Raw genomic sequence first — 24,408 nt, 5'->3', positions numbered from 1 at the left:
CTGTTAAATCTATTTGCTTTATGCTTCTCTGATGAAATCTGGGGTGAGCTAATGTTTGGACAGAGATTGTTCAAACTTCTGAGACCAGTAAGTCCCTGTCTTTGTCAAGGGGCTCTGGGAACGTGTCGGGCCTGCTGGCAGCAATCAATCAGGAAGGTGAGAAGTCTGCCTCCACCTTCACTTCCTGCTTGCCGGTAGGTTAGAGCACAGGGCTCTTGTCAGGTCTTGCCTGAGCAGGAGCACCACCCTCCATATGTGCCTGGCTTCTAGAATTCCAGGAATATGTTGGGATTTTGTTTAATTTTTTAGATTTTTAAATTGAGGTGAAATTCACACAACATACAATGACCATTCAAAAGTGTACAATTTAGTGGCATTTAGCATATTCACAATGTTCTGCAACCACAACCTGTCTCTAGTTTCAAAACTTTTTCATCAAGACCAGAAAAATATCTTGTACCAGTTAAATAATCAGTCTCCATTCCCCTTTTCTCCCATTTCCTGATAACCACTAACCTACTAGAAAGGCCTCTGTGGAGTTGCCTGTTTTGGATATAGAACATAAAAGAAATCATACAATACGTGACCTTTTGTGTCTGCCTTCTTTTACTGAGCATAATGTTTCTGAGGTTCATCGAAGTCATAGCAGGTGTCAGGACTTTGTTCTTTTTATGTTGAATAATATTCCAGTGAGTAAATGTATCATGGTTTGTTTATCTTTTCATCTGTTGCTGGGTGTTTAGGTTGTCTCTTTGGGCAGGAATAATGCTGCCATTACCATTGCATCTAAGCTTCCTTTTCTCAGACAAATTTTTAAAAATATTTTATTTATTTATTTATTTGACAGAGAGAGAGAGCCCACAAGCAGGGGGTGCTGACAGGCAGAGGGAGAGTCAGGCTCTCTGCCAAGCAGGGACCCCAATGTGGGGCTGGATCCTGGGACCCTGGGATCATGACCTGAGCCCAAGGCAGCTGCTCAACCCACTGAGCCACCCTGGCACTCCACATATATGCTTCCTGATGGACATGTTTTCACTCCTCTTGGATAAACACCTCGGGTTGGAACTGCTGGGTCCCATGGCGACTCTATGTTAGGGTTAATGGCAGCTGCACCACTTTATACTCCCACTAGCAAGGCTTCTTACTTTTCCACACCCTCATCAACACCTCCTATGTTCTGTTTTATTGGTAAAAGCCATCCTAAGGGATATGAAGTGATTTCTCATTGTGGTTTTGATTTGCATTTCCTTAGTGACCAAAGATGCTGAATATCTTTTCATGTGCTGGCTGGTCATTTGTGCATCTTCTTGGAAGAAATGTTGATTCAAGCACTTTGCACATTTAAAAATTGTTGGAGGGGGATCCCTGGGTGGCGCAGCGGTTTGGCGCCTGCCTTTGGCCCAGGGCGCGATCCTGGAGAACCGGGATCGAATCCCACATCAGGCTCCCGGTGCATGGAGCCTGCTTCTCCCTCCGCCTGTGTCTCTGCCTCTCTCTCTCTCTCTGTGACTATCATAAATAAATAAATAATTAAAAAAAAAAATAAAAAAAATAAAAAATAAAAATTGTTGGAGGGACGCCTGGGTGGCTCAGTGGTTGAGCATCTGCCTTTGGCTCGGGGTGTGATCCTGGGGTCCCGGGATCAAGTCCCACGTCGGGCTCCCCGCACGGAGCCTGCTTCTCCCTCTCCCTGTGTCTCTGCCTCTCTCTCTCTCTCTCTGTGTGTGTCTCTCATGAATAAATAAATAAAATCATAAATAAATAAATAAATAGAATTGTTGGAAATTTTCAAAGCCTCCTATGGATGTCTCACCCCCACCCCCAGCTTTTCCTCTTGAACTTTCTGATTAGCTTATTGTTTGCCCCCAAATACCCTCTACTGCCTCAAGCAGCCATGATGTTAAACACTTGCTCCTCAAAATTTTAAACAAACGTCCACAGAGAGAAGTGTCCACCCTGTGCAGGCTCTGAGTGAGGCTGGATGAGAAGACCATTTTGACTAGTGTCTCCCAGAGCGGGCGTTGTCACATTGCTCAAATAAGGGCAGTTCCCTAGGAAGGAGTCCCAAGCCTGCTGTGGTCCACCTGCCTGGGAGGGCTGGGTGCTTGTTGGCTTCGTGAAACTGAGCAAAGGGAGCTTCACTAACCTGCAGGGAGAGCCTTCTCAGCCCCAACATTCCCAAAAGGAAGAGCCGCACACATTGCCTGTGGTTTTTGGGAAGCTAGCGTGTCCCAGATTGCAACTCTCTGCTATTCCTGAATAAACCCGTTTTGCTGGTAAAACAACTGACAGTTTCATTTTTAGGATCAACAGTTTTAAATTACCAAAGGGTTGGTGTGAGTGGTAGATGGGAGTATGGCAAGTTAAAACACTGCAAATCTCACTGTTTTTATTAAAAAAAAAAAAAAAAATAAAAATTGGGAGCTTTTCTTGATTAAATCACACCCAGAGAGTTTAAGACTTTTGCTAATTTCCAGAGTTCTGAAAAGTTCTGTTCTTACAAGTTTCACTTTTTCTCACTGCCTTTCTGGCAGAGGGGTTTTGGAAAGTAGAACCTATTTTACTTACCCGCACCCAGTATACATTTGTAACCTACCATGTCCACCTTCAAGTAATAGGACACTGCTCTAGAGATGGTGCAGGGACTCCGACGCTGTTCCCAATTCTTCCCTCCTGGCCCTTGAACATTGCCGTGATTCATCTTGCTTAGCTTTCTTTGTGCCGTGATAACCGAATACACCACCACTACGAACTAACCTAACTCATTTAATTTAATTAAGAACAAGAAATAGATTTTACATTCATTTATTTCTTCTCTGATGCACTTTCTTCATGGAGATTAAAGTTTCTGACCTCTGTATAGTTTTATTTCTGCCCCAAAAATTTCTTCTAACATTTCTTACAGGGTAGGTCTGCTGACAAATTCCTTGTTTTTGTTTGAGAAAACACATTTCATCCTCACTTTCAAGGAATAATTTCATTATATGTGGAATTCTACGTAAATGGGGTTATTTTTCTTCTTTCAACATTGTCAATATTTCACTCCACTTCTTGCTGGCATCGTTTCAGAGCTGACGTTTGGTGCAATTCTTTGATTTTCTATAGATCAGGTGTATTGGTTTAGGTATTGGTTTTTAAATCTGGCTTTTTTCAATATCTTTGCACTTTGTATAGGATATGTCTTCAGGTGGAGTTTTTTTCCCCATTGTGAAATATCCCATTGGTGATGCTTTTCCCCTTAAAATCTACGTTGTCCAGTATTACTACAAGTGTACCAGCAACCTTTTGGGTAATGTTCCCTGATGTTTCCTTGCAATTTTATAAAATCTAGTCTCTTCTATCCTTATCTTAAAATATGTGTCTTACAAGAATAATAAAGGGTTTTATTTTAAATCAATTCTAGCATTCAATGAATTTAGTTCAAATATGTCTGACATGTTATTATTTGACTTTCCTTGATGTAGTGTGCTTCTCTTTAGTCTCCTTTCTTACTCTTTTGCTTAGATAATTCATCATTCGACCTTCATTTTATAATGATTTGCACACTTTCCCTGTACTCCAAATGTTTAACTTACAGGTTACAACATGCAGTTCAGATTTATTAACTCCCAAAATATGTTAGTTATGTAAGTATTTCCTGGCAGTGAAACCACCTTAAGAACTTTAAACCTTGTTACCTGCCCAACCACACCTTATTTTTTTTATTTGCATTATATTTCTACATGTGCACCTGCTATTTATAGTCTACATGTAATTCAAATTTTAATTTTTTCTGATATCTCACTTGATAGCTGCATATTGAGTGATATATTGTTATATATAGCTCTATTTACCTATTTTATCTTTCATTATCAATCTCTAGATTAATTCCACTCTGATCATAGAGCATATTATCAATTATTTAAATATTTGAAATTGTTTTATATTTGCTACACTTAGCAAATGCAGAATTGTAACAATTCCATGATTTCAAGTATATCATATATTCGTGATACACACATCGTGGGTATATTTATCAATCTATATATGGACATGTGCATGTAGGTATAGAGTACAGTGTTCATAGAGCTGATTAGGTCAATTATCTTATTGTTTTGTTCAGATGTGTGATAATATTACTAACTCTCTAAATTTTTACATATTTTTTTCCTATCAAATTTGTCCTATCAGCCCTGAGGGATTTGTGTTAAATACTCACATTGTGATTATGTTTTCATTTCTTTCTTCTTGTGTTCCATTTCAATGTATATGTGTTAAAATTACATATTTATACTTTTTCAAGATTTTATTTATTTATTCATGAGGGATACAGAGAGAGAGAGAGGCAGAGACACAGGCAGAGGGAGAAGCAGGCTCCATGCAGGGAGCCCGACGTGGGACTGGATCCCAGGTCTCCTGGGCTGAAGGCGTCCCTAAACCGCTGGGCCACTGGGGCTGCCCTATATTTAGACTTTTAAATGGGATACTTCATCAACTAACATTTAATATAATTATTGATTTTTTAATTATATTTCTCATGTTCTACTTTTGCACATTGCATTTATTGTTTCATTTTAGCTTCTATTTTTAAAAATATTTTTTTTATTTATTTGAGAGAGAGAGAGTGAGCACGAACAGGGGGAGGAACAAAGGGAGAGGGAGAAGCAGACCCCTTGCTGAGCAGAGCGCCCCACATGGGGCTCCATCCCAGGACCCTGAGATCATGACCTGAGCTGAAAGCAGACACTCAACTGATTGAACCACCCCGGCGCCCCTTAGCTTCTATTGTTAAACATGGTTTTAGCTAGCTATTGTAAAATAATGCCACTTAAAAAAGCCTCCATAGCACAGAAGATAAGCATTTACTTCTGGCATATTAAATTGTGGGTCAGTGGTCATGGCTTTGCCTTAGGGTTGGTGCTAGGGCAAGCCACCTTCCTAAAGCTTATTTTTGGCTATAGTAGAGTTGCAAGAGGGTAAACCCCATATATAAACACTTTTAAAACACTGCTCACTTCACATTTATTGATTTTACATTGGCCAAAACATGTCCTGTAGCCAGATACGATGTCCAGGACAGAGCACCTGACAAGGTGCACAGGCCATGAGGCTCAGACCACCTGTTCACCAGCTCTCCTGAGCACCTAGTGTCCTCTTGCCTTTTTGTCCTATGGTCCTACCATTGCTATGTCTCACAATTATGGAATGAATGACACTTTGTTGTGTAAACCCTTGTCAAGATTTTCTCTCTCCAGAGTGGGTCCATTCTCTACTCCACATCCCATCAGGACTGACACGAGCCTGGGACCCAGGGGCACATGGTCAGGTTTCCATTGGTATTTCTGCAGGTGTATCCTGGTAGACTCTGAGCACTGACTGGCATCCTGTCAGACGTGCCACCCGCTTCTTGGAGGAAGCTCTCTGCTACCAGTGGAACCTCCAGGTCTATTTGGATAGGGTCAAGACCCACCTGCTCAAGACTACTCTGTCCTTCATGTTGACCAAAGCTTATGCTCTGGAAGTATGGTCAAATATAAAATGATAAAGGTTAAAGAGAAGGGTTTTCTAAAGATAAAGAGTTTGGTCAATAATAAAAAGTTATTATGCCATATTTTAGACTTTGGCTTATAAGGTGATTTGAGTAATAGTTTTCCTTTTTCCCATCTGTCAGCACTGACTGGTATATAGATCAACTAATCCTAAATCAACAGAAAAACCACATGGTTTCTGAGACGTTTCCAGGTAGGAAGGCCACTGAGGCCTACAAGACAACATCTGAGGCATGGCCAGGTTAAGGGAGCACAGCCACAGCATGGGTCACATTCAGGCCCCTGGCTGGGGCTGGGGCAGGAACCACTGGGGGACCCTTCAAGCCTTGTACAGGACCGACATGGGCCTGATAAAGGCCCAAGGGACCAGCATAGGAATGATCCCGGCACCACAGCCGCCTCCAAGGCTCTGCTCTCATCCCCACCCTCATGCCTAGAGTGCCCAATCCGTGAGTGCCCAGACTGAGGACCAGGGAATGGCATTCGTGGGCAGTGAAGGATTATCCTTCCTCCCATATTCACCCACAATTTACATAATTAGTTTATAGGTAAAGAAAGTTTTATACTAAATAATGTTAAAATTTAAAACTTAAAATAAGGTACATTTTATGTTATATATACTTCATCACAATTAAAAAATTGATTTTGACAGTTTATTCATTGATTATGTGGGGCAATGGACTTTGGAGTTCCCAAATTTTTCCTACATGATTTAATTTTAACAATAGTTATGTTTCACAATCAGCTTTTACAAGTTAGTAGGAGCTCCACCACACTTCTGCTATAGCGCATACGTCAAGCCAGAGAAGGTGCATCCTATTTGGGGATCAACATCTTAACATCTTTGTGCTTGCCCCTAGAGCCCAGGCAGGAACAGAGGGACAGGTGGTAGCAGGAGTAGCAGGGGTAGGTGACACAGGTAGTGCAAACTGCCTGTTTGATCTGGAATGTTCCACCTCCATCTTCTAGTGCATTGGTGCTGGGCCCACCTCAAAGCTCTGACTTGATGGGTCTGATACAACCTGCTCATGGTGAGCAGGTCTGCCATCAGGTCACCTGGCCAGCTGCATCACAATGGCTCTTACTCAGAAAGCCACTGCGTGAAGAGAACCAACCACCAATTCTATTCCCGTTACTGGTCCAAGAAATGGAAAATGCCTCCTGAGAGGGGCCAGAGGCCCCACTTAGAGTTTGATTTGGGCCAAGATTCCTTTCAGAACTTGGCTTCCATGTGCCCTCATGCAGTCACATTTTGCCATTTTGTCATCTGTCATTCTTTTTGCCATGCACGACCCCCATTTTATTGCTTTTACACATTTCAGCTGGCTTTATCTCTACTGACATACACAAGTCTTAGTTGTTCAACTTTGAAACCAGGAGGCACCCATGTAGCTCACACATTTACCATGGTGTAGAGCATTCTAGTGTTGGATCTAGCTCCTGGCAATGTACAGGAGCTCCTCTGTCAACTACCAGGAACTTCTGTATCTGTGTGAAATAAACATTATCATCCTATAGAAAAATGGTGGAGCGGGAGATCCCAAAAGCCCGTCCTTCCACCATTGCAGCAAATAAACTGGGAAAAATTATCTGAGTCAACATTTTCGGACTCTGGAATGTAGTAAAAGTGTACAGAAATCAGAGGAATGGTTAATCAAGAAAAAAGTAGTGAAATCTGAGTACAGAGGTTTGTGGCATTTTAACTTTCTTTGGCCCCACTCTCACTTCCCAGCTGGAAAGTTTGCAATGTCTCAAACTCTTCCAAAGGTTTGAAGAAGAAGGAACACTTCTTATGTCACCGTTGAGGCCAGCATGACCCCGACACCAAAGTCAGACAAAGATACTGCAAGAGGAGAAAACCACAGACCAATACATCCTTTATGAATGTAGATGGAAAAATACTCAGATTATTAGCAATCTGATTTCAGCAACATATCAGAAAGATTATCTACCATGACCAAATGGGATTTGTCCCAGAGATGTAAAGGTGGCTTAAGAGATAAAACACAATTATTATATTCCTCAAAAAATTAAAATAGAAATACCATATGACCCAGTAATTATACTGAAACTCCAGTGAGTATTTACTCAAGGAAACTGAAAACAGGAATTCAAAAAGATCCCTGCACCCCTGTGTTCATTGCAGCATTACTGACAATAGCTAAGGTGTGGAAGCAGCCCAAGTGTCCATTGACAGACAAATGGATAAAGAAGACGAGGTTTTTATATGATGAAACATTACACAGGTATTAAAAAATTAAACCTTGCCATCCACGACAACGTGGGTAACATAGAGAGTGTTATGCTAAATGAAACAAATCAGAAAAAGAGAAATACTGTATGATTTCACTCATATGTGGAATCTAAAAAACAAAACAAGCAAATAAAAAGCAGAATCAGACCCAATAGTGCAGAGAACAAACTGATGGTTGTCAGAGGGGAGGCAAGTGGGGGATGAACAGAAGGCAGTCCAATCCAGGGTTCCAGTTATGGAGGAACGAATCACAGAAATGAGAGGCACGGCAGAGCGAATACAGAGCGAATACAGTCAATGGCATTGTTTTTTTAAAAAAATATTTTTATTTATTTATGAGAGACACAGAGAGGCAGAGGGAGAAGCAGGCTCTTCACAGGGAGCCCGAAGCAGAACTCGATCCCAGGACCCCGAGATCAAGCCCTGAGCCAGAAGCAGATGCTCAAGCGTTGAGCCACCCGGGCGTCCCCAATGACATTGCTGTAGTGTTGTATGGTGACAGATGGCAGCTACATTTATGGTGAGCACGGCGTAACACAGCCTTGTTGAATCACTGTGTTGTACACTTGAGACTAATCTAACATTGTATGTCAATGTACCTCAATTTAAAAAAACAATCAGGGCAGCCCAGGTGGCTCAGCGGTTCAGCGCCGCCTTCAGCCCAGGACCTGGTCCTGGAGACCTGGGATCGAGTCCCATGTCGGGCTCCCCACATGGAGCCTGCTTCTCCCTCTGCCTGTGTCTCTGCCTCTCTCTCTCTCTCTCTCATGAACAAATAAAATCTTAAAAAAAAAAAAAAAAAAAAAAAAACAGGAACGCTTGGGTGGCTCAGCGGTTGGGTGTCTCTCTTTGGCCCAGGATGTGACCCTGGAGAGGTGGGATTGAGTCCCGCATTGGGCTCCCTGCATGGAGCCTCCTTCTCCATCCATCTGTGTCTCTGCCTTTCTCTCTGTATCTCTCATGAATAAATAAATAAAATATTTTAAATTAAAAAAATCTTTAAAAAAACAATCAAAATAATATTCTATATTAACAGAATGAAGAAAAAACACCATGTGTTCATCTCAATTACTGCAGAAAAGTGTTTGACAGAATCCTTTCATGATAAAAACACACACACAAAAACTAGAAATAGAAGGGAGATTCCTCAACCTAATTAAGGACATACATGGACAATCACAGCTGACATTTAACCAAGTAGGTACAAGACTTGTATACTGAAAACTATAAAATACTGCTGAAAGCAAACAAAGAAGAGTAAAGAAATGAAATCCATTCCGTGGTGCACAGATCTGAACTCTTAATACGGTTAAGACGGCAATACTGACTAAATTTATCTGCAGTTTCAATGCACCCGCTATCGAAATTCCTACTGCTTTTTTTTTTTTTTTTTTTTTTTTCAGAAATGGGCAAGCTGATCCTGAAATTCAGAGGCCAATTGTCAGACCAACAATCTTGAAAAAGCGGAATAAAGTCAGGGGCTCACATTTCGTGGTTTCAAAGCTTACTAGGAAGCTACCATAATCAAGACAGTGCGGCCCTGGCCCAAGGACAGACATACAGGCCCGTGGGACAGAGTTCAGAGTCCAGCCATAAACCTACACCGACGGCGAGCTGACCTTCAGCCAGGGTGCCAACACCTTTCTACACACGGCACTAACCGAGATCCGCCTGGAAAGGAATGAAGTCGGACCTCCGTCTTAACAAACTTTACACTAATTAACTCAAAATGGGCCCAAGACCCAACATGAGAGCTAAAACTACAAAACTGTTAGAAACATCAGTGTAAATACTTGTGACCTTGGCTTGGGCAATGCTGTTCTTAAACATAACATGAGCAATAAGAGAACAGACGAATTGCACTTTGACAAGTTAAAATGTTTGCACCTCGAAGGCCACGCTCAGGACAGCGAGAACGCAGAAGAGCAGCGCACGCTCGCGGCTCACGAATCCCACAAAGGCCAGGAGTTCAGAGCTCAGTCCCACAGGAACACAAGTAGCTGGACGAGTGAAAGGACAGAGACTTGCCCAGACTTCCTGTGGCCAAACCGGGACAAGCGATGAGGACGGGAGGAGGCGCAGGGAGAGCTTCACCCGAGGAAACCCACGCAGACCACAGTGACCACCACCGACAGATAACGGACCGGCGCTCACCTGGTGTAACGTAAAAATAAGTGTTGGTGAGAATATGGAGAAACAGAGACTCTCACGCAATGTGGGTGGAAATAGCTTGAAAGATCCTCAAAAAGGACTGAGCCTGGGGGGCTCGGTTGGGTAAGCGGCCAACTCTTGGTGTTGCCCCAGGTCATGATCTCAGGGTCCTGGGATGGAGCCCCCGGTCAGGCTCCGCGCTCAGCAGGGAACCTGCTCAAGATTCTCCCCCTCCCGCCCCTTCCCTGCTGTCTGCTCATTCTCTCTAAAATGAATAAATAATCTTTTAAAAAATCACACAGGCAGCCCGGGGGGGGGGGGGGGGGGGGGGGGCGGGCTCAGTGGTTTGGCGCCGCCTTCAGCCCAGGACGTGACCCCGGGGTCCCAGGATTGAGTCCCACGTCGGGCTCCCTGCATGGGGCCTGCTTCCCCCCCCCCCCCCCCCGACTGTGTCTCTGCCTCTCTCTCACGCTCTGCCTCTCATGAATAAGTAAATAAAATCTTTAAAAAAATCGCACATTAAGTTGTGACATGACCCAGTCATTCCTCAGAGCACCAAAAATGTGTCCGTGTAAACCTGCACTCAACTCTTCCCAACAGCATTACTCACAAGAGCCAAAAATTGGAAATACTCAAATGTCCATAAATTAATCAATATTGAATAAGGACAGTACGTTACAATCGTACAGTACAACATTTATCCGCCATAAAAAGGAAGGAGTTCGGATTCATTGAGCTCGTCCATTTATGTGAAATGCCCGACAGAAGGGAAGCCGAACAGACGGCCAGCTCAAGGAAGTAGGGGCGAGGAAATGTGGTTTCTGCCTTGTGGGTACCTGTTTCTTTTGCCGAAAAGGAAACGTTCAAAGCAATAGGACTGTGACACCTACGACACCAAGACACATGAAAAGTCACAAATGCTGCACATTTTCCATGGGTAAAATGACGAGTTCTTCTGTTATACAAATTTTATCTCATTTAAAATTAAACCATATCACCTTTAAATTAAATAAATGCTAGTAAACATTAGGCAAAACACATTCCTTGGCAAGGATGTGAGCTCCTTTCCCTTACCCTGTGCAGGTGAGGGGCGGCTACCTTAGTGCCACGGAGGGCACTGCCCGGTGAGCTCCTGCCCGACCCCACCTGAGCGGGCTCAGGGGCGGGGGTCACGGGGGAGAAAAACTACCCAAGCCAGGCACTCTTGTTAGAGGGAGAGGCAAGCAGGAACCCGGGAACCGGAAACCAGAGCCGGGATTGCTGCCGCATGTCCTGCGGACCGAGTTTCCACCAGAAACCACTGAGACACCTGAGGGAAGACGGCCCACGCTCCGGAGGGAGCAGCTGCCAGGCACCAGCAAGAGCCCCACGTGGCCTGGACAACGGGAAAGGACCCCAAAGAGCCGGGTCCAAGGCCGCGGGGCTGAGGGAAGGGGCTCGGGGCCCAGGAAGCCGCGAGGCGTCATCCCAACCGGCCGTCCCTAAGGGGACAGGCCGCGTCTACGCGGACGTGGAAGATCCAGTGCTGAGGAGGACGTCGCTGCAGTGGATCAAGTGGACACGAGCGTCTGCGGGAGACCCGGCGAGGGCCCCAGAGTCCTGAGCTCCTGGGATCCCGCCCCGCGCCCCGCGGGGGACCAGGGACAGGACAAGGCCTGGCGCTCCCGGCAGGCAGGGACCCAGTGCTGGGACGTCTGCCCGGAGCGGGCTGTCCTCCGCGGCCTCAGGGGAGCCCAAGGCCACCAGCCGCAGGGCCAGCGGGGCGCAGGGAGTGGTGTGGCGGGCAGGCCGCGGTCCTGGTGGCTGGCACCTGATCCCGGGGGGACACACGCACACCCACAGCGGGCCTGGGTGCTCGGGGCACCCCGGGACATGGGCACTAGCTGAGCACTGTGGCGGCCAGCGGGGCCAGGTCACCTCCCTGCAACCCCAGGACCGAGGGCCAGCTGTGGTGACAGAGGACACAGCCCAGAGGGAAGACGCCCACAGGGGACACAGAGTCGCTGCGAGGTGCCCAGGACGGCCATGCCCCATGTCGCCCACAGCGGCCCGTGCGCCAGCAGCTGCGCGCCAGCGTGTCACCTCTGCAGGAAACAGGCCCTGCGTCCACACGACAGGGTCTCCGGCGCCCCAGTGAGGAATGAAGCAGCCGCAGACGCTAAGACGCCTGAGATTCGGCTGCAGCACACGAGCCCAGAGAGAATCCCAGATGCGCAGACACGTGGCAGCCCTGTGGAGGGCAGCCCCGAGGGGGGCACGGGGACCCGTGACCGCCAGGCGCTGGGCACAGGCCCCGGGTGGCGACGGCAGACCTGGAGGGCACCCACGTCAGGTGCCACACGCACATCCTGCACCTAAGCGCCAGGCCCGCAGCTGCAAGGCAGGAATGTGCTGGAGCCCTGGAGCCCCCCCCCACCCCGCCAGTGGGTGCAGCAGCACCTTGTGTGAGGCCGTTGACGGGACAATAGACCAAGGCCAATAAGATATGAGTCAGGCAGATGACAGTGAGTGACAGGCCTCAGCAGCCCTGCCCAGCCCCTGCCCATGGAGCCTGCACAGCACCAGGAAACCACAGGGAAGCCCAACCTACCCCCAGGCCTGGCCCAGCTCCCTGCCACACCTGCTCGGGGCCACACGGCCACCTGCACTCTTCTTCCCCCGGCACGCCTGCGCCTCCCCACGAGAGATGATGCAGAACAAGGTGGACGTGCGGGGGGCCCCCCTGAGCACGGCTCCTGCGACGACCACGGTGATCAACATCCCGGTGGAGACGGTCGTGCCCGACCACGTCGTCTGGTCCCTGTTCAACACCATCTTCCTGAACTGGTTCTGCCTGGGCTTCGTGGCCTTTGTCTACTCTGTGAAGGTGGGTGGGTGCGGGCCGGGGCCTCCGCCCGGGGTGCCAACCTCGGGGACCTCCGCCCAGAGGGCGCTGGGGGGGAGCCCACGTGCTCGTGGGGGGTGCGCGGCCCGTGTGACCGGCCCTAGGGAGGCGCGGGGAGGCCGCACGTGGTGCCAGCGGAGGGCAGGATCCCCGGCGCCCACCATCCCTAGAAGCTCTCCTCCCCACTGGAGCCTCAGCACATCAGATTTGGAGCCCCAGTCTGGGACAGAGGAAGCCACGACCCTGAACGCTGCTCAGCCTGATGGGGCGAGTGGCCAGGGAGGGGCCCAGAGCCAGGCAGGGGCAACCCCGGGGTGTCCAGGGGGCTGCCGAGGGCCGAGGAAGGACGTGGAGGCCCCAGAAGGGACAGGCCCCGGGGCCCCGACCTGCTCAGGCTCAGGGAAGGGGACGGGGTCCAGGTGGGGGTGAAGGTCAGGGCCCGCCATGGCGCCCCTGAGTCCCTGGTCTGGGAGGACCCGCCCCTCACCCCACTGTCCACGTGTCGTCCCCAGGCCAGGGACCGGAAGATGGTGGGCGACCTGACCGGGGCGCAGAACTTCGCCTCCACTGCCAGGTGCCTCAACATCTGGGCGCTGGTCCTGGGCCTCCTCCTGACCATCATATCCATTGTCCTCCTGGGCATGGCCTACGCCGCGGCCTACGGGGCCCTGTTACAGGCCATGCAGGAGAGCGGCCGCTACCACTAGGAGCCCCCGCAGGACTCCCTGGGCCCCTCCTGCCCGCCGGCCATGCCCCAGCCCCCAGCCCTCTGCTCCGGGTGCACAGACCGGCCTGTGTGCAGCCGACTTCAATAAAGTGCCCTGTGTGTGACGCGCTGTGACCTCCCTCCCGGGGCGGGGTGGGGGGGTGTGCGGGGAGCCCCCGGCGCCCTGGGCCTGAGCACACCGGCCCCCTGCCCAGTGTGGGGCTCCGGGGGGCAGGCACATCCTCAGGCTGGGCTGGCTGCTGGCCACCTGCGAGGAGCAAGGCCTGGCCAGGGAGCTGGGGGGTCCCCGACCCAAGGACTCCGCGAGTCCAGCACAGCCTGGGTCCCGAGGGTGAGGCTCCGCCTCCCAGGTGTGTGGGAGCCTTGGAGCCGGGCTGCGGGGGCACAGAGCTCTCCCCTGTGCGCTGACGGCAGAAGCGACAATCACACCCAGTGACTAAGCCCGTGGACAGGAAGCCTGAGAAGAGGGACCCGTCCCCCAACCACGGCCCGGCCCGCAGGATGCAGCGGCTGTCCAGGGCCCCCGCCAAGGGTCTCCCGGCCTCTGGGGGTCATGGGGCTTGGGTGTGAGCTGGGGCCAGAGCCTGGGTCACACGTGGGGCGTGGGCGTGGGGTGTGGGGCATGGGGTGTGGGGCGGTCCTGGGCTCCTCTCCCTGGGCAGGGGACGCTTGGCTCAGGCAGTGGTGTGGGAGGCCCCAGAGGGGGTGGGCGCTGGATCCAGTCTACATGGCAGCCTGCAGAGGCTGCGGGAGTGCGGGGGGCCGCAGGCGGGTGTCCAGGTGGGACCATGTCGGGCGCCTCACCTGGGGCGTCCAGGCTGCCGGGTCCACAGTGGGGCAGCCCTGGCCCGGCTCCCTCCCTCAGCAACCTCCAGCTCCCCCACTGGCTCCTGTCCCCTCCTTGGAAGACAAGTCCCAGGTCCTCAGAGGCACCCAGGTCACAGGCCGGCGCCTGCAGTCACCCTGCCCCCTGCCTGCCGACCGGTGACCTGGGGCCGCCTGCTGATTTCCTGGGTGCTCCGGCTCCCCAAATGCTCAGGGCCAGGGCTCCCCCCAGGGCCCTGCTCTCTCTCTCCCTGCGCTCCCCCGGGCCCAACCCCATTCCACCTGTCCCTGGGCCTCCAACCGGCACCTGACAACCTGACACCTTGTGCTGAGGCTACGCCTGTGCTGTGTGATTCCCGAGTCTCCTATTTTACAAGTCTTCCAAAGTTTACTGGAAGCTCCAGCGGAGGCTCCTTGGGATCAGGGAGCACCCGCAGGCGGCCCGTCTCCACCCTGGATAGTAATAAGCCGAGACCCGCGGGGGCAGGTCAAGGCTGCGGGGAGTGGGAGGCGGGGGAACAGGCCCGGGGACCCCCTGCACACCCTTGAGCAGGGAGGGAGCCAGGACCGCCTGTCCTCAGCGAGTCCCCGCCCCGCCCCCTGTAACCTGACACCGGGCTCTGGGGCCACCCTCCTGGTACCCGGCCAGTTCACCACTTTCAGAAAAGCCAGGAAACAGAAACTTTGGGGAAAGGAAACCACTAGGGAAGGTGGGGCCCCGAGCTGCCTCCCGAGTCCGCACCCCGCGAGCTGCACCTGCCACCATGAGCCGCGCCCCTCGGCCCTTGCTCCCAGGCGCCTGTGCCTCCGGCGCCCCCACCTACGAGATGCTCAAGGAGGAGCACGAGGTGGTGGTCCTCGGGGCCCCCCAGAGCGCGGCTCCCGCGACCACCACCGTGATCAACATCCGCGGTGACACGGTCGTGCCCGACCACATCGTCTGGTCCCTGTTCAACACCGTCTTCATGAACTGGTGCTGCCTGGGCTTCGTGGCCTTCGCCTACTCCGTGAAGGTGGGTGGGGGTGGGAGGGGGAGTCCCCGGGGTGGGGGGGGGGCGGGGGCACCTGTACCTGCAGGGAGGCTGCAGCAGCCCTGCGCCCAGCCAGGGTCCCACGGGTTCCCCTACTGACCGATACTAGAAACCACATCCCTGGGCTGCGCGTGTGGCCCCAAAGCCCCCCCAGGAAGAAGAAAGGACTTCGGGGGAAACTGAGGCCAGGGAGGGGCCAGAGCCGGGCAGGGGCGACCCCGGGGGGTCCAGGGGGTCCGAGGGCCGAGGAAGGACGTGGAGGCCCCAGGAGGGACAGGCCCTGGGGCCCCGACCTGCTCAGGCTCCAGGGAGGGGGACTGAGGTCCCGGGTGGAGGTGAAGGGCAGGGCCCGCCAGGGCGCCCCTGAGTCCCTGGTCTGGGAGGACCCGCCCCTCACCCCATGTCCACGTGTCGTCCCCAGGCCAGGGACCGGAAGATGGTGGGCGACCTGACCGGGGCGCAGAGCTTCGCCTCCACCGCCAGGTGCCTCAACATCTGGGCGCTGGTCCTGGGCCTCCTCCTGACCGTCACCTTCGTCATTCTTGTCTCAACCGGCTCCCTGGTGATTTTCGAAACAGTTTTCGAGATGGTAAAACATGACGGAGGGTCCTAGTCGGTGCCGGAGGCCTCGGCGGCCCCTCCCGTCGCACTGTCACCTTCAGGTCCCTCTAGCGCTGGTGTCAATAAAGCACGTGCCCGTGACCTGCTGCGCTCTCGCTGGGGGGCCCTTGAAGACGCCCGTGGCCCCGCTGCCCGCCCTCGGCCCGTCGCCCGCCTGCACCTGCTCTGGCGCGTGTGCCGGGTGGGCTCGTGTGGGGAAGAGCGGCAGTAGATTCAGGCTGTTCCTAGCTCCCAGGGACCCCGTGGCGGGGAAGGTGGCGGGACACCCGCTGCCGGGAGCGCAGCCTCTACGTCTGGCGCTATAAGGTCTGGCCCCTGCTCTCGAGTCGGGGTGTACCCTTGCCCCGAGTGGGGTCACATCATCACCTCCTCGTGTTGTGGCCTCCGTATCGGGGACACCGTGGCTGCCCCAAGGCAGACCCCGAGCACTGGGGCCCTGGCTGCAGTTCCCCAGTCCTGCGTCCCTGCCCCGCACACGGCGCCCTAACTCGTGGATGCACGGGGGAGACTCGGGGTACCCTGGGTGGAGGGGGGCACGCTGGCCCATCAGCCGTCCAGTCGGTGAAGGAGGCGATCCCGGCCCCAAGAGGCCAGTGGGGTTAGACCCCGGCCGGGTGGGCAGGGCAGCCCCACCTTCCCGGATCCTCGGCACCTGACGGATCCCCTGCTGCCGAAGAGGGTGTCCGTCCTCCCTTCCCCGCCCCCACCTGGGCCACCCCGGGCGTCTCGGGGTGGACGCCTGTCCGTCTTCCTCCCGGAACCGCTGCCCCCGTGGCCGGAAGAGACTGTTCCCTCCAGAGCACCATTGGGAGGTGCTTCGATGCCTCTGAGGCTCTTCCGCGGCCTCATCCCGCCGCCCACCCTGGGGCCCGGGCACCCGGTGGCCCAGAGCGCGTGGCCTCAAGGAAGCACCCAGGGGTGGAGCCCCTCTGCCCCGCGCTCCGCAGCCAGCAACTGCCCGTGGGCCACCCTGGCCTGCGGGAGGCCTCAGCTCCGTCCTCCGATTTGCAAAAGCTTCACCTCGAAGGGCTTTGTAGGCGGCATGAGAGGGTCGACCCTAGCAGGACCCTGCTCCCGGCACCACAGCTAGGGAAGGTTACACCAGCTGTGACCATCCTCCCCAGAGCTTCGAGAACGTGACTGTGCCTGCCCCTCAGGCCGGGGCCCGTGCCCGCGGCGATGCCCCCCCCGCGACCCGGGCCACCCCCCCCCCCCCCCCCCCCCCCGCACCTGGAACCCTAAGGGCGAGGTTCTGAACCCCTGGCTTGGGGACCTCGGCCGACGTGGGGACAGTGCTGTGCCTGGAACGGCCGTGGACATCTCCCCACCCCCGCCCTGCATCTCTTCCATCTGGCTTCTCCCGACCCGCGATCTTGCATGAGCAGCTGGGGACGCGGGAAGGAGACCCTCTCCGGACTCTGTGGGCCGCTCTCGCGAATCAGTACAACCAAGAGGTCACGGAGGGCTCCAGGGGGCCCACGTGGTCAGAGCACAGGTGCGGCCCCGGCTGGTGACAAGGGTCCAGGGACAGTTGGTAAAAATGAACCCTGGCCCGTGCGACCCACTGACCCTTGGGCAGAAGGGCTGGGAATGGAGGCGATGCTGACGCCCTGCGGGGTCTGAGGCTTCTCAGTGCCTGTTGCTGTCCATCCCGCGCACGTTGGAACTGGGTTAAACTAAGGTAAAGCTGCCAGTTATTTGACCGCCAAATGGGTTTATTTTATTTTTATTTATTTATTTATTTTGCCAAATAGGTTTAATCGGGAAGAGTAGAAAATTACAATTCTAGAAAGGCAAACGATGGCAAAACTGTACAAAAATCCCAAAACAGAGGAACAAAGATCTTTCATAGATTGGGGGGGGGGGGGGTGGTTGTAGAGGAGAAGTCCATTGGAGTGACCTGGGGGTTGGGGGTCCTGCCTACCACTGGTTAGGCTCTCACTGTGGGGGGGGCTGTGCTCCCCCTGCCTGGCTGTGACCCCCGATGAGCTCTGCTCCACCTGCAGGATCTGTGCCCCCCCGGATGGTAGAGGGTTGCCGCTCATGGTGGGTGATGCAGCTCGTGGGGGGCGGACGCGAGAGGCAGCTCTGGGCCCCACCTTCCCCAGTGGTTTCCTTTTCTCTGAAAATTTATTTTTTGGTGCTCAGAGAATTGGGAATTGGCTGGGTCCAGGAGGGTGTAAAGCAGAATCAAAGATTGGTGTCAGGCTACACAGGTGCTGGGCAGGTGCTGGTGGTTGCTGGTGGGTGCTGGCAGGTGCTCACGGGTCAAGGGCTGAGGTCTCTGGGGGGTTCCCTGTCCCAGGCTCTCAATCAGGTGCTGTCCCTGCTGCCCCACCTCCTCATCCAGGGCTCAGGGTGGCCCCAGGAACTCTCGTGGCCTGTGAGGCTCCCCCTTCGCCCCCACCCAGACTCCTGGTGCTGCAGGGCCCCCATCTCACACAGCAGGTCCCTCAGGCCCCACACAGAGGGCCCCCAGGCCCCCAGCCCGCATCCCAGGGCTTGCAGGCCTCCTGTCTGGAATCTGTTCCCCTTCCTGCCCTGGAGTCCGTGGTGGGGAGGGGGTGCGGCGTTGTGCGTGCCCAGGTCAGGACCCAGCAGGCAGAAGGGGGGTCCGGCTTGTGTCAAGGGTCCATGTGGCGGCCCCGGGGGCACAGGCCTTCGAGGTCACGCACCCCTGCCTTCCCTCCCCACCCCACCCCCACCTGCTCTGTGGACGTCGTGTGGTGGTGATGGAGGAAGTGGGGACTTTCCCCTTCTGCTTCTGCCCTGCGCCCCCTTCTCAGGGGTCGGTCGGCTCAGCTTGGGAGCGAGGACACGGCCCCGCCCGAGAGCCAAGGCTGCAGGTCCTCTGCTGTCCGCAGTCCTGGGCCGCTGGGAGCTCTCGCCACAGCCTGGGGGCCAGTGGGCTCCACACCCCAGTCCAGCCTCGCGTTTCCCAGTTCACTGTGTAACACCCCCAGGGCGCCCCCAGCTGCTTCCTGCCCTCCGCCCCCCTCGCCCCCCTGTCACACCTCCCACACCACTGCCTGAGCCAAGCGCCCCCTGCCAGGGGCAAGGAGCCAAGGACGGCCCCACGCCCCACGCCCACGCCCCACGTGTGGCCCTGGCCCCAGCTCACACCCAAACCCCACGACCCCCAGCGGCCAGGAGACCCTTGGTGGGGCCCTGGGCAGCTGCTGCATCCTGCGGGGCCGGGCCACGGTGGGGGGACGGGTCCCTCTTCTCAGGCTTCCTGTCCACGGGCTTAGTCACGGGGTGTGATTGTCGCTTCTGCCGTCAGCGCACAGGGGAGAGCTCTGTGCCCCCCCAGCCCGACCCCACGGCTCCCACACACCTGGGAGGTGGAGCCTCACCCTCGGGACCCAGGCTGTGCTGGACTCGCGGCGTCCTTGGGTCGGGGACCCCCCAGGACCCCGGCCAGGCCTTGCTCCTAGCAAGCGGCCAGCAGCCAGCCCAGCCCGGGGACGTGCCCGCTCCCTGGAGCCCCACACTGGGCAGGAGGTCTGTGTGCTCAGGCCCAGGGCGCCGGGGCCTCCCTGCACCACCCCCCCGGGAGGGAGGTCACAGCACATCACACACATGGCACTTTATTGAAGTCGGCTGCACACAGGCTGGTCTGTGCACCCAGAGCAGAGGGCGGGGGCTGGGGCGCGGCCGGCGGGTGAGGAGGGGCCCGTGGTGTCCTGCTGGGGCGCCTAGTGGTAGCGACGCCTCTCCTGCATGGCCTGTAACAGGGCCCCATAGGTCGCGGTGTAGGCCATGCCCAGGAGGACAATGGATATGATGCCCAGGATGATGCCCACGACCAAGGCCGAGATGTTGAAGCACCTGGCAGTGGAAGCGAAGCTCTGTGTCCCGGTCAGGTCGCCCACCATCTTCCGGTCCCTGGCCTGGGGACGACACGTGGACAGTGGGGTGAGGGGCGGGTCCTCCCAGACCAGGGACTCAGGGGCGCCCTGGTGGGCCCTGCCCTTCACCTCCACCCGGGACCTCAGTCCCCCTCCCTGGAGCCTGAGCAGGTCGGGGCCCCGGGGCCTGTCCCTTCTGGGGCCTCCACGTCCTTCCTCGGCCTTCGGCCCCCCCTGGACACCCCGGGGTTGCCCCTGCCCGGCTCTGGCCCCTCCCTGGCCTCAGTTTCCCCCGAAGTCCTTTCTTCTTCCTGGGGGGGCTTTGGGGCCACACGCGCAGCCCAGGGATGTGGTTTCCAGTATCGGTCAATAGGGGAACCCGTGGGACCCTGGGCGCAGGGCTGCTGCAGCCTCCCTGCAGGTACAGGCGCCCCCGCCCCCACCCCGCACCCCGGGGACTCCCCCTCCCACCCCCACCCACCTTCACGGAGTAGGCGAAGGCCATGATGCCCAGGCAGCACCAGTTCATGAAGACGGTGTTGAACAGGGACCAGACGATGTGGTTGGGCACGACCATGTCACCGTGGATGTTGATCACGGTGGTGGTCACGGGAACCATGCTTTGGGGGGCTCCAGTTTCAGGAACCTTGTAGTGGTCTTGGTCCATGTTTGAGTTTCGGGGACGTGTTTGTGTGTGGTTGCCAGGCAAGAGGAGCTGGGAAGTGCTGTTAGGTAGCCAGAGCCTTGACCATTGTAGGGTGAAGCCTGGGTGCCGGAGGTGGGTCCTGGAAGAGCTCGGCCCCACCTTCTGGTCCCCTGTCCCCATCTCAGCTTCCTTCTGCTTTCTCAGAAATTCCTCTTTCCTACTGTTTTGTAACTGGGTGACTGGGTTGGCAGGAGGTAGACCTAAAGACTCACTGTCAGCATATACCTGTGCTGGGCGGGTGGCTGGCAGGTGCTGGTGGGTGCTGGGTGGGTGCTGGGCTGGTACTGGGCAGGTGCTGGCAGGTGCTGGATAGGTGCTAGCAGGTGCTCGCGGGTCAAGGGCTGAGGTCTCTGGAGGGTTCCCTGTCCCAGGCTCTCAATCAGGTGCTGTCCTCGCTGCCCCACCTCCTCATCCAGGGCTCAGGGTAGCCCCAGGACCTCTCGTGGCCTGTGAGGCTCCCCCCTCGTCCCCACCCAGACTCCAGGTGCTGCAGGGCCCCCACCGGGCACAGCAGGCCCCTCGGTCCCCACGCAGAGAGCCCCCAGGTCCCCAGCCCGCATCCCAGGGGTCGCAGGCCTCCTGTCTGGAATCTGTTCCCCTTCCTGCCCTGGAGTCCGTGGTGGGGAGGGGGTGCGGCGTTGTGCGTGCCCAGGTCAGGACCCAGCAGGCAGAAGGGGGGTCCGGCTTGTGTCAAGGGTCCATGTGGCGGCCCTGGGGGCACAGGCCTTCGAGGTCACACACCCCTGCCTTCCCTCCCCACCCCTCAACCTGCTCTGTGGACGTCGCGTGGTGGTGATGGAGGAAGTGGGGACTTTCCCCTTCTGCTTCTGGCCTGCGCCCCCTTCTCAGGGGTTCGTGGCCCCAGCTAGGGAGCCAGGACACGGTCCCGCCCGAGAGCCAAGGCTGCAGGTCCTCTGCTGTCCGCAGTCCTGGGCCGCTGGGAGCTCTCGCCACAGCCTGGGGGCCAGTGGGCTCCATACCCCAGTCCAGCCTCGTGTTTCCCAGTTCACTGTGTAGCACCCCCAGGGCGCCCTCAGCTGCTTCCTGCCCTCCGCCCCCCTCGTCCCCCCACCTCGCAGGTGTCCTGTGAAACCCCGCTGCGGTCCTGATGTTGTGGCCGCACACCGACCCCGAATGTGTCCTGACGGATCCAGCACCAGCCCCGGGGAGAGGAGCTGGCCCTGGTGCTTGGTATGGGGAGGTCAAGGAGGGCCGGGTGGACCCCCGCTGGCCCCGGGGCTGCGGTCGCCCCTGGTCGTCTGTGCTACACAGGTCAGTGGCGTGGAGTGGGCTACACGGCTGCTGGGGTGAGGGAAAGGCCCAGGGGCTCCCAGGAGGCCCCCCCCCCCAACAGCGGCGCAGTGCCCGTCCCCTTGTGGCTGGGCTAGAGTTGCAGGCGCCCAAGGCCCTGCTGAGGGACGCGTTGTGGTATCTGTGCGCTGGAGGGTTCTTGGGGTTTCCTGGCACCGCGGCCGAGCTCAGAGCCCACCAAATTGCCTGGAAGCGGATGCGCGGTGCTGTGGGAGGCCCCCGGGTCCTGCCTGGGTCTCGTCCCCGAATCTGATGTGTGCGCTGGTGGTCGCCTGTGTCCTCAGGCCTCCATCAGCCCCGACCCCCAGAGCCTTCCCCAGGTGGGGGCCAAACAGACCCACATTCAGAACTTGGGTGTCTTAGGGTAGAGATGGACTCAGGACCAGGCCCATATGTAGATTAGGGTCCTGAACCCTGGAGGGAGTAACTAAGGCGATGGGGAGGCCAGTGGCGAAGGGTGGTGTTGCATCCCTGACACCTAGCCAGGGAGTGCCAGCCACCCCGCAGCAGGTGGGAGCACAGGGCATCCCGGGAGAGCACAGCCCAATCCAGGTGGGGCACAGCCACCCCCCCCCACAGTGACAGCCTAACCAGTGGGAAGCCAGGACCCCCAGCCCCCAGGTCACTCCAATGGAGTTCTCCTTTACAACAGACCCTCCCTCCCCCCCCCCCAATCTATGAAAAATCTTTGTTCCTGTTTTGGGATTTTTGTACAGTTTTGCCATCGTTTGCCTTTCTAGAATTGTAATTTTCTACTCTTCCCAATAAACCCATTTGGCAGGTTATTATTTATTTTTTTTAAAGATTTATTTATTTTTTTATTCAGGGAGAGCAAAAGAGAAGGGCAGAGACAGGCAAGGAGAGAAGCAGGCTCCATGCAGGGAGCCGGATGGGGAACTTGATCCCAGGTCTCCAGGATCACACCCGGGGCTGCAGGTGGCGCTAAACCGCTGTGCCACCAGGGCTGCCCACAGGTAGCTTTATACTTAAGTTTAACCCAGTTCCAATGTGTGGGGGATGGGGGGGGCGTAGGGTGGGAGGACGGGCCACAGGCACTAAGCAGGTGTCAGACCCCGCAGGGCGTTCAACATCGCCTCCATTCCCAGCCCTTCTGCCCAAGGGCTCAGCGGGTCGCAGGGGCCAGGGTTCATTCTTACCAACTGTCCCTGGAGCCTCGTCACCAGCTGGGGCCGCACCTGTGCTCTGACCACGTGGGGCCCCCCGGAGCCCTCCGTGACTGTTGTGCCCAAGATCACGAATCTGAGAAACCACCGAGGAGCCAACACCGATGCAAACACAGGAGGGTTTATTTACAAGCTCGAGCTTGGGTCCAAGTGCACCTGACACAGCGGAGCAGGGAGTTGGACCCCGAGGTGGGTTCTAGCTGAGTTTTAGGGGCTGGTCTAGGGGACCTCCAGAAGGGGGGGAGGAGTTTCTCAAGTTCTATTTACATTCTGATATGGGGCCTTCAAGGGCATTGAGCTCTGTTCTTATTCTAATATGGAGTTTCCTGCCACTGGCTTGGACTCTGTTTTTATTGTAATATGGGGCTTTCTAGGACATCTAGCTGCAAGCTGTTTGCTTCCTGTAACTGAAGTAACGTAAATCTCAGCTCTTATTCCCAGGGGCCTGGGATGGCTGGACTTGTGCTAACGCTGAACTTAAAGTGGAATGGCCTTAATTTTCTCGGCCTCCACAGAGACCTCTTGGTTGTACTGATTCGCAAAAGTGGCCCACGGAGTCGGGAGATGTTCTCCTTCCCACGTCCCCAGCGGCTCATGAATGGACGCGGGTGGGGAGCAACCAGATGGAAGAGACGCCCATGGCCAGGGGTGGGGAGACGCACTGTCCCCACGTGGCCTGTGGTCTCCAACCCAGGGGCTCAGAACTTGCCTCATTAACATAACAAAAACACTGTGATCACTTGAGAAATTCCCAAGGCTTTATGGGTTTTGTGCCAGAAATGGGGATGAAAAAAATATATGTCTTATAAATCACAGTATCACAATATGTCAATGGGCAAAGCATCATCCTGGCCCCTTTCTGATGGGGTGCGATGGGCCCAAGGAATCATGGGGCTCCATGTGTCTGGCGGCCCCTGCTTTGTGTCCTCCCGACAAACCCAAAGTGATGGCATAGGAAGTGGGGACTTTGGGAAGTAAGTGGGTCATGATAGCATCAGCGTCGTTGTAGGAGACCCCACAAGCCCCTCCCAACTTGTGGCTCACAGTGAGGAGATAGCCACTGCACCCAGGAAGAGGGTCTCACCTGAACCCGCCCACTTTGCCTGCCTCCCAGCTTCCAGACCTGTGACCCTAAATGTCCGTTGTCTATGAGCCCCCCCAAACCTATGGTACTTCGTTATAACAACCCCAACAGGAGGTTGCGGGGCAGTTAGGTGGGAAACCCCAGGGCCCTCCTGCCAGAGTAGGCGTCTCCGGCTGGGGTTTACCGAAACGTGTGGCTCCTCCACGGAAGGGTCAGCCAAGAGGCTGCGGACCCTCCAGGGGGCCCAGAAC

The 24,408-nt window shown here is 55.4% G+C and overlaps 3 protein-coding genes across 3 annotated transcripts; 2 read left to right on the top strand and 1 right to left on the bottom strand.

The window, feature by feature from the left end:
• The first annotated feature begins 12,533 nt into the window (after positions 1-12,533).
• Positions 12,534-13,633, top strand: LOC121471919 (interferon-induced transmembrane protein 1-like). The gene is made up of 2 exons (XM_041722812.1): positions 12,534-12,799; positions 13,330-13,633. Exons 1-2 carry the CDS (start codon positions 12,620-12,622, stop codon positions 13,522-13,524), a joined length of 375 nt encoding a protein of 124 aa, XP_041578746.1. The 5' UTR covers positions 12,534-12,619; the 3' UTR covers positions 13,525-13,633.
• Positions 13,634-15,020: 1,387 nt separating this feature from the next.
• On the top strand, positions 15,021-16,102 carry LOC121471438 (interferon-induced transmembrane protein 1-like). Its single transcript, XM_041722212.1, has 2 exons — positions 15,021-15,382; positions 15,822-16,102. Exons 1-2 carry the CDS (start codon positions 15,134-15,136, stop codon positions 16,011-16,013), a joined length of 441 nt encoding a protein of 146 aa, XP_041578146.1. The 5' UTR covers positions 15,021-15,133; the 3' UTR covers positions 16,014-16,102.
• Positions 16,103-19,719: 3,617 nt separating this feature from the next.
• LOC121471547 (interferon-induced transmembrane protein 1-like) lies at positions 19,720-20,539 on the bottom strand. The gene is made up of 2 exons (XM_041722352.1): positions 20,354-20,539; positions 19,720-19,914 (listed from the first exon to the last, which is right to left on the bottom strand). Exons 1-2 carry the CDS (start codon positions 20,537-20,539, stop codon positions 19,720-19,722), a joined length of 381 nt encoding a protein of 126 aa, XP_041578286.1.
• Between the last annotated feature and the right edge of the window lie 3,869 nt (positions 20,540-24,408).

This window comes from Vulpes lagopus, chromosome 11, assembly GCF_018345385.1.
Source record: "Vulpes lagopus strain Blue_001 chromosome 11, ASM1834538v1, whole genome shotgun sequence".
Taxonomy (NCBI): domain Eukaryota; kingdom Metazoa; phylum Chordata; class Mammalia; order Carnivora; family Canidae; genus Vulpes; species Vulpes lagopus.
Note: the sequence above shows the minus strand (reverse complement) of the source record. Positions and strands in the feature narration are given on the sequence as shown.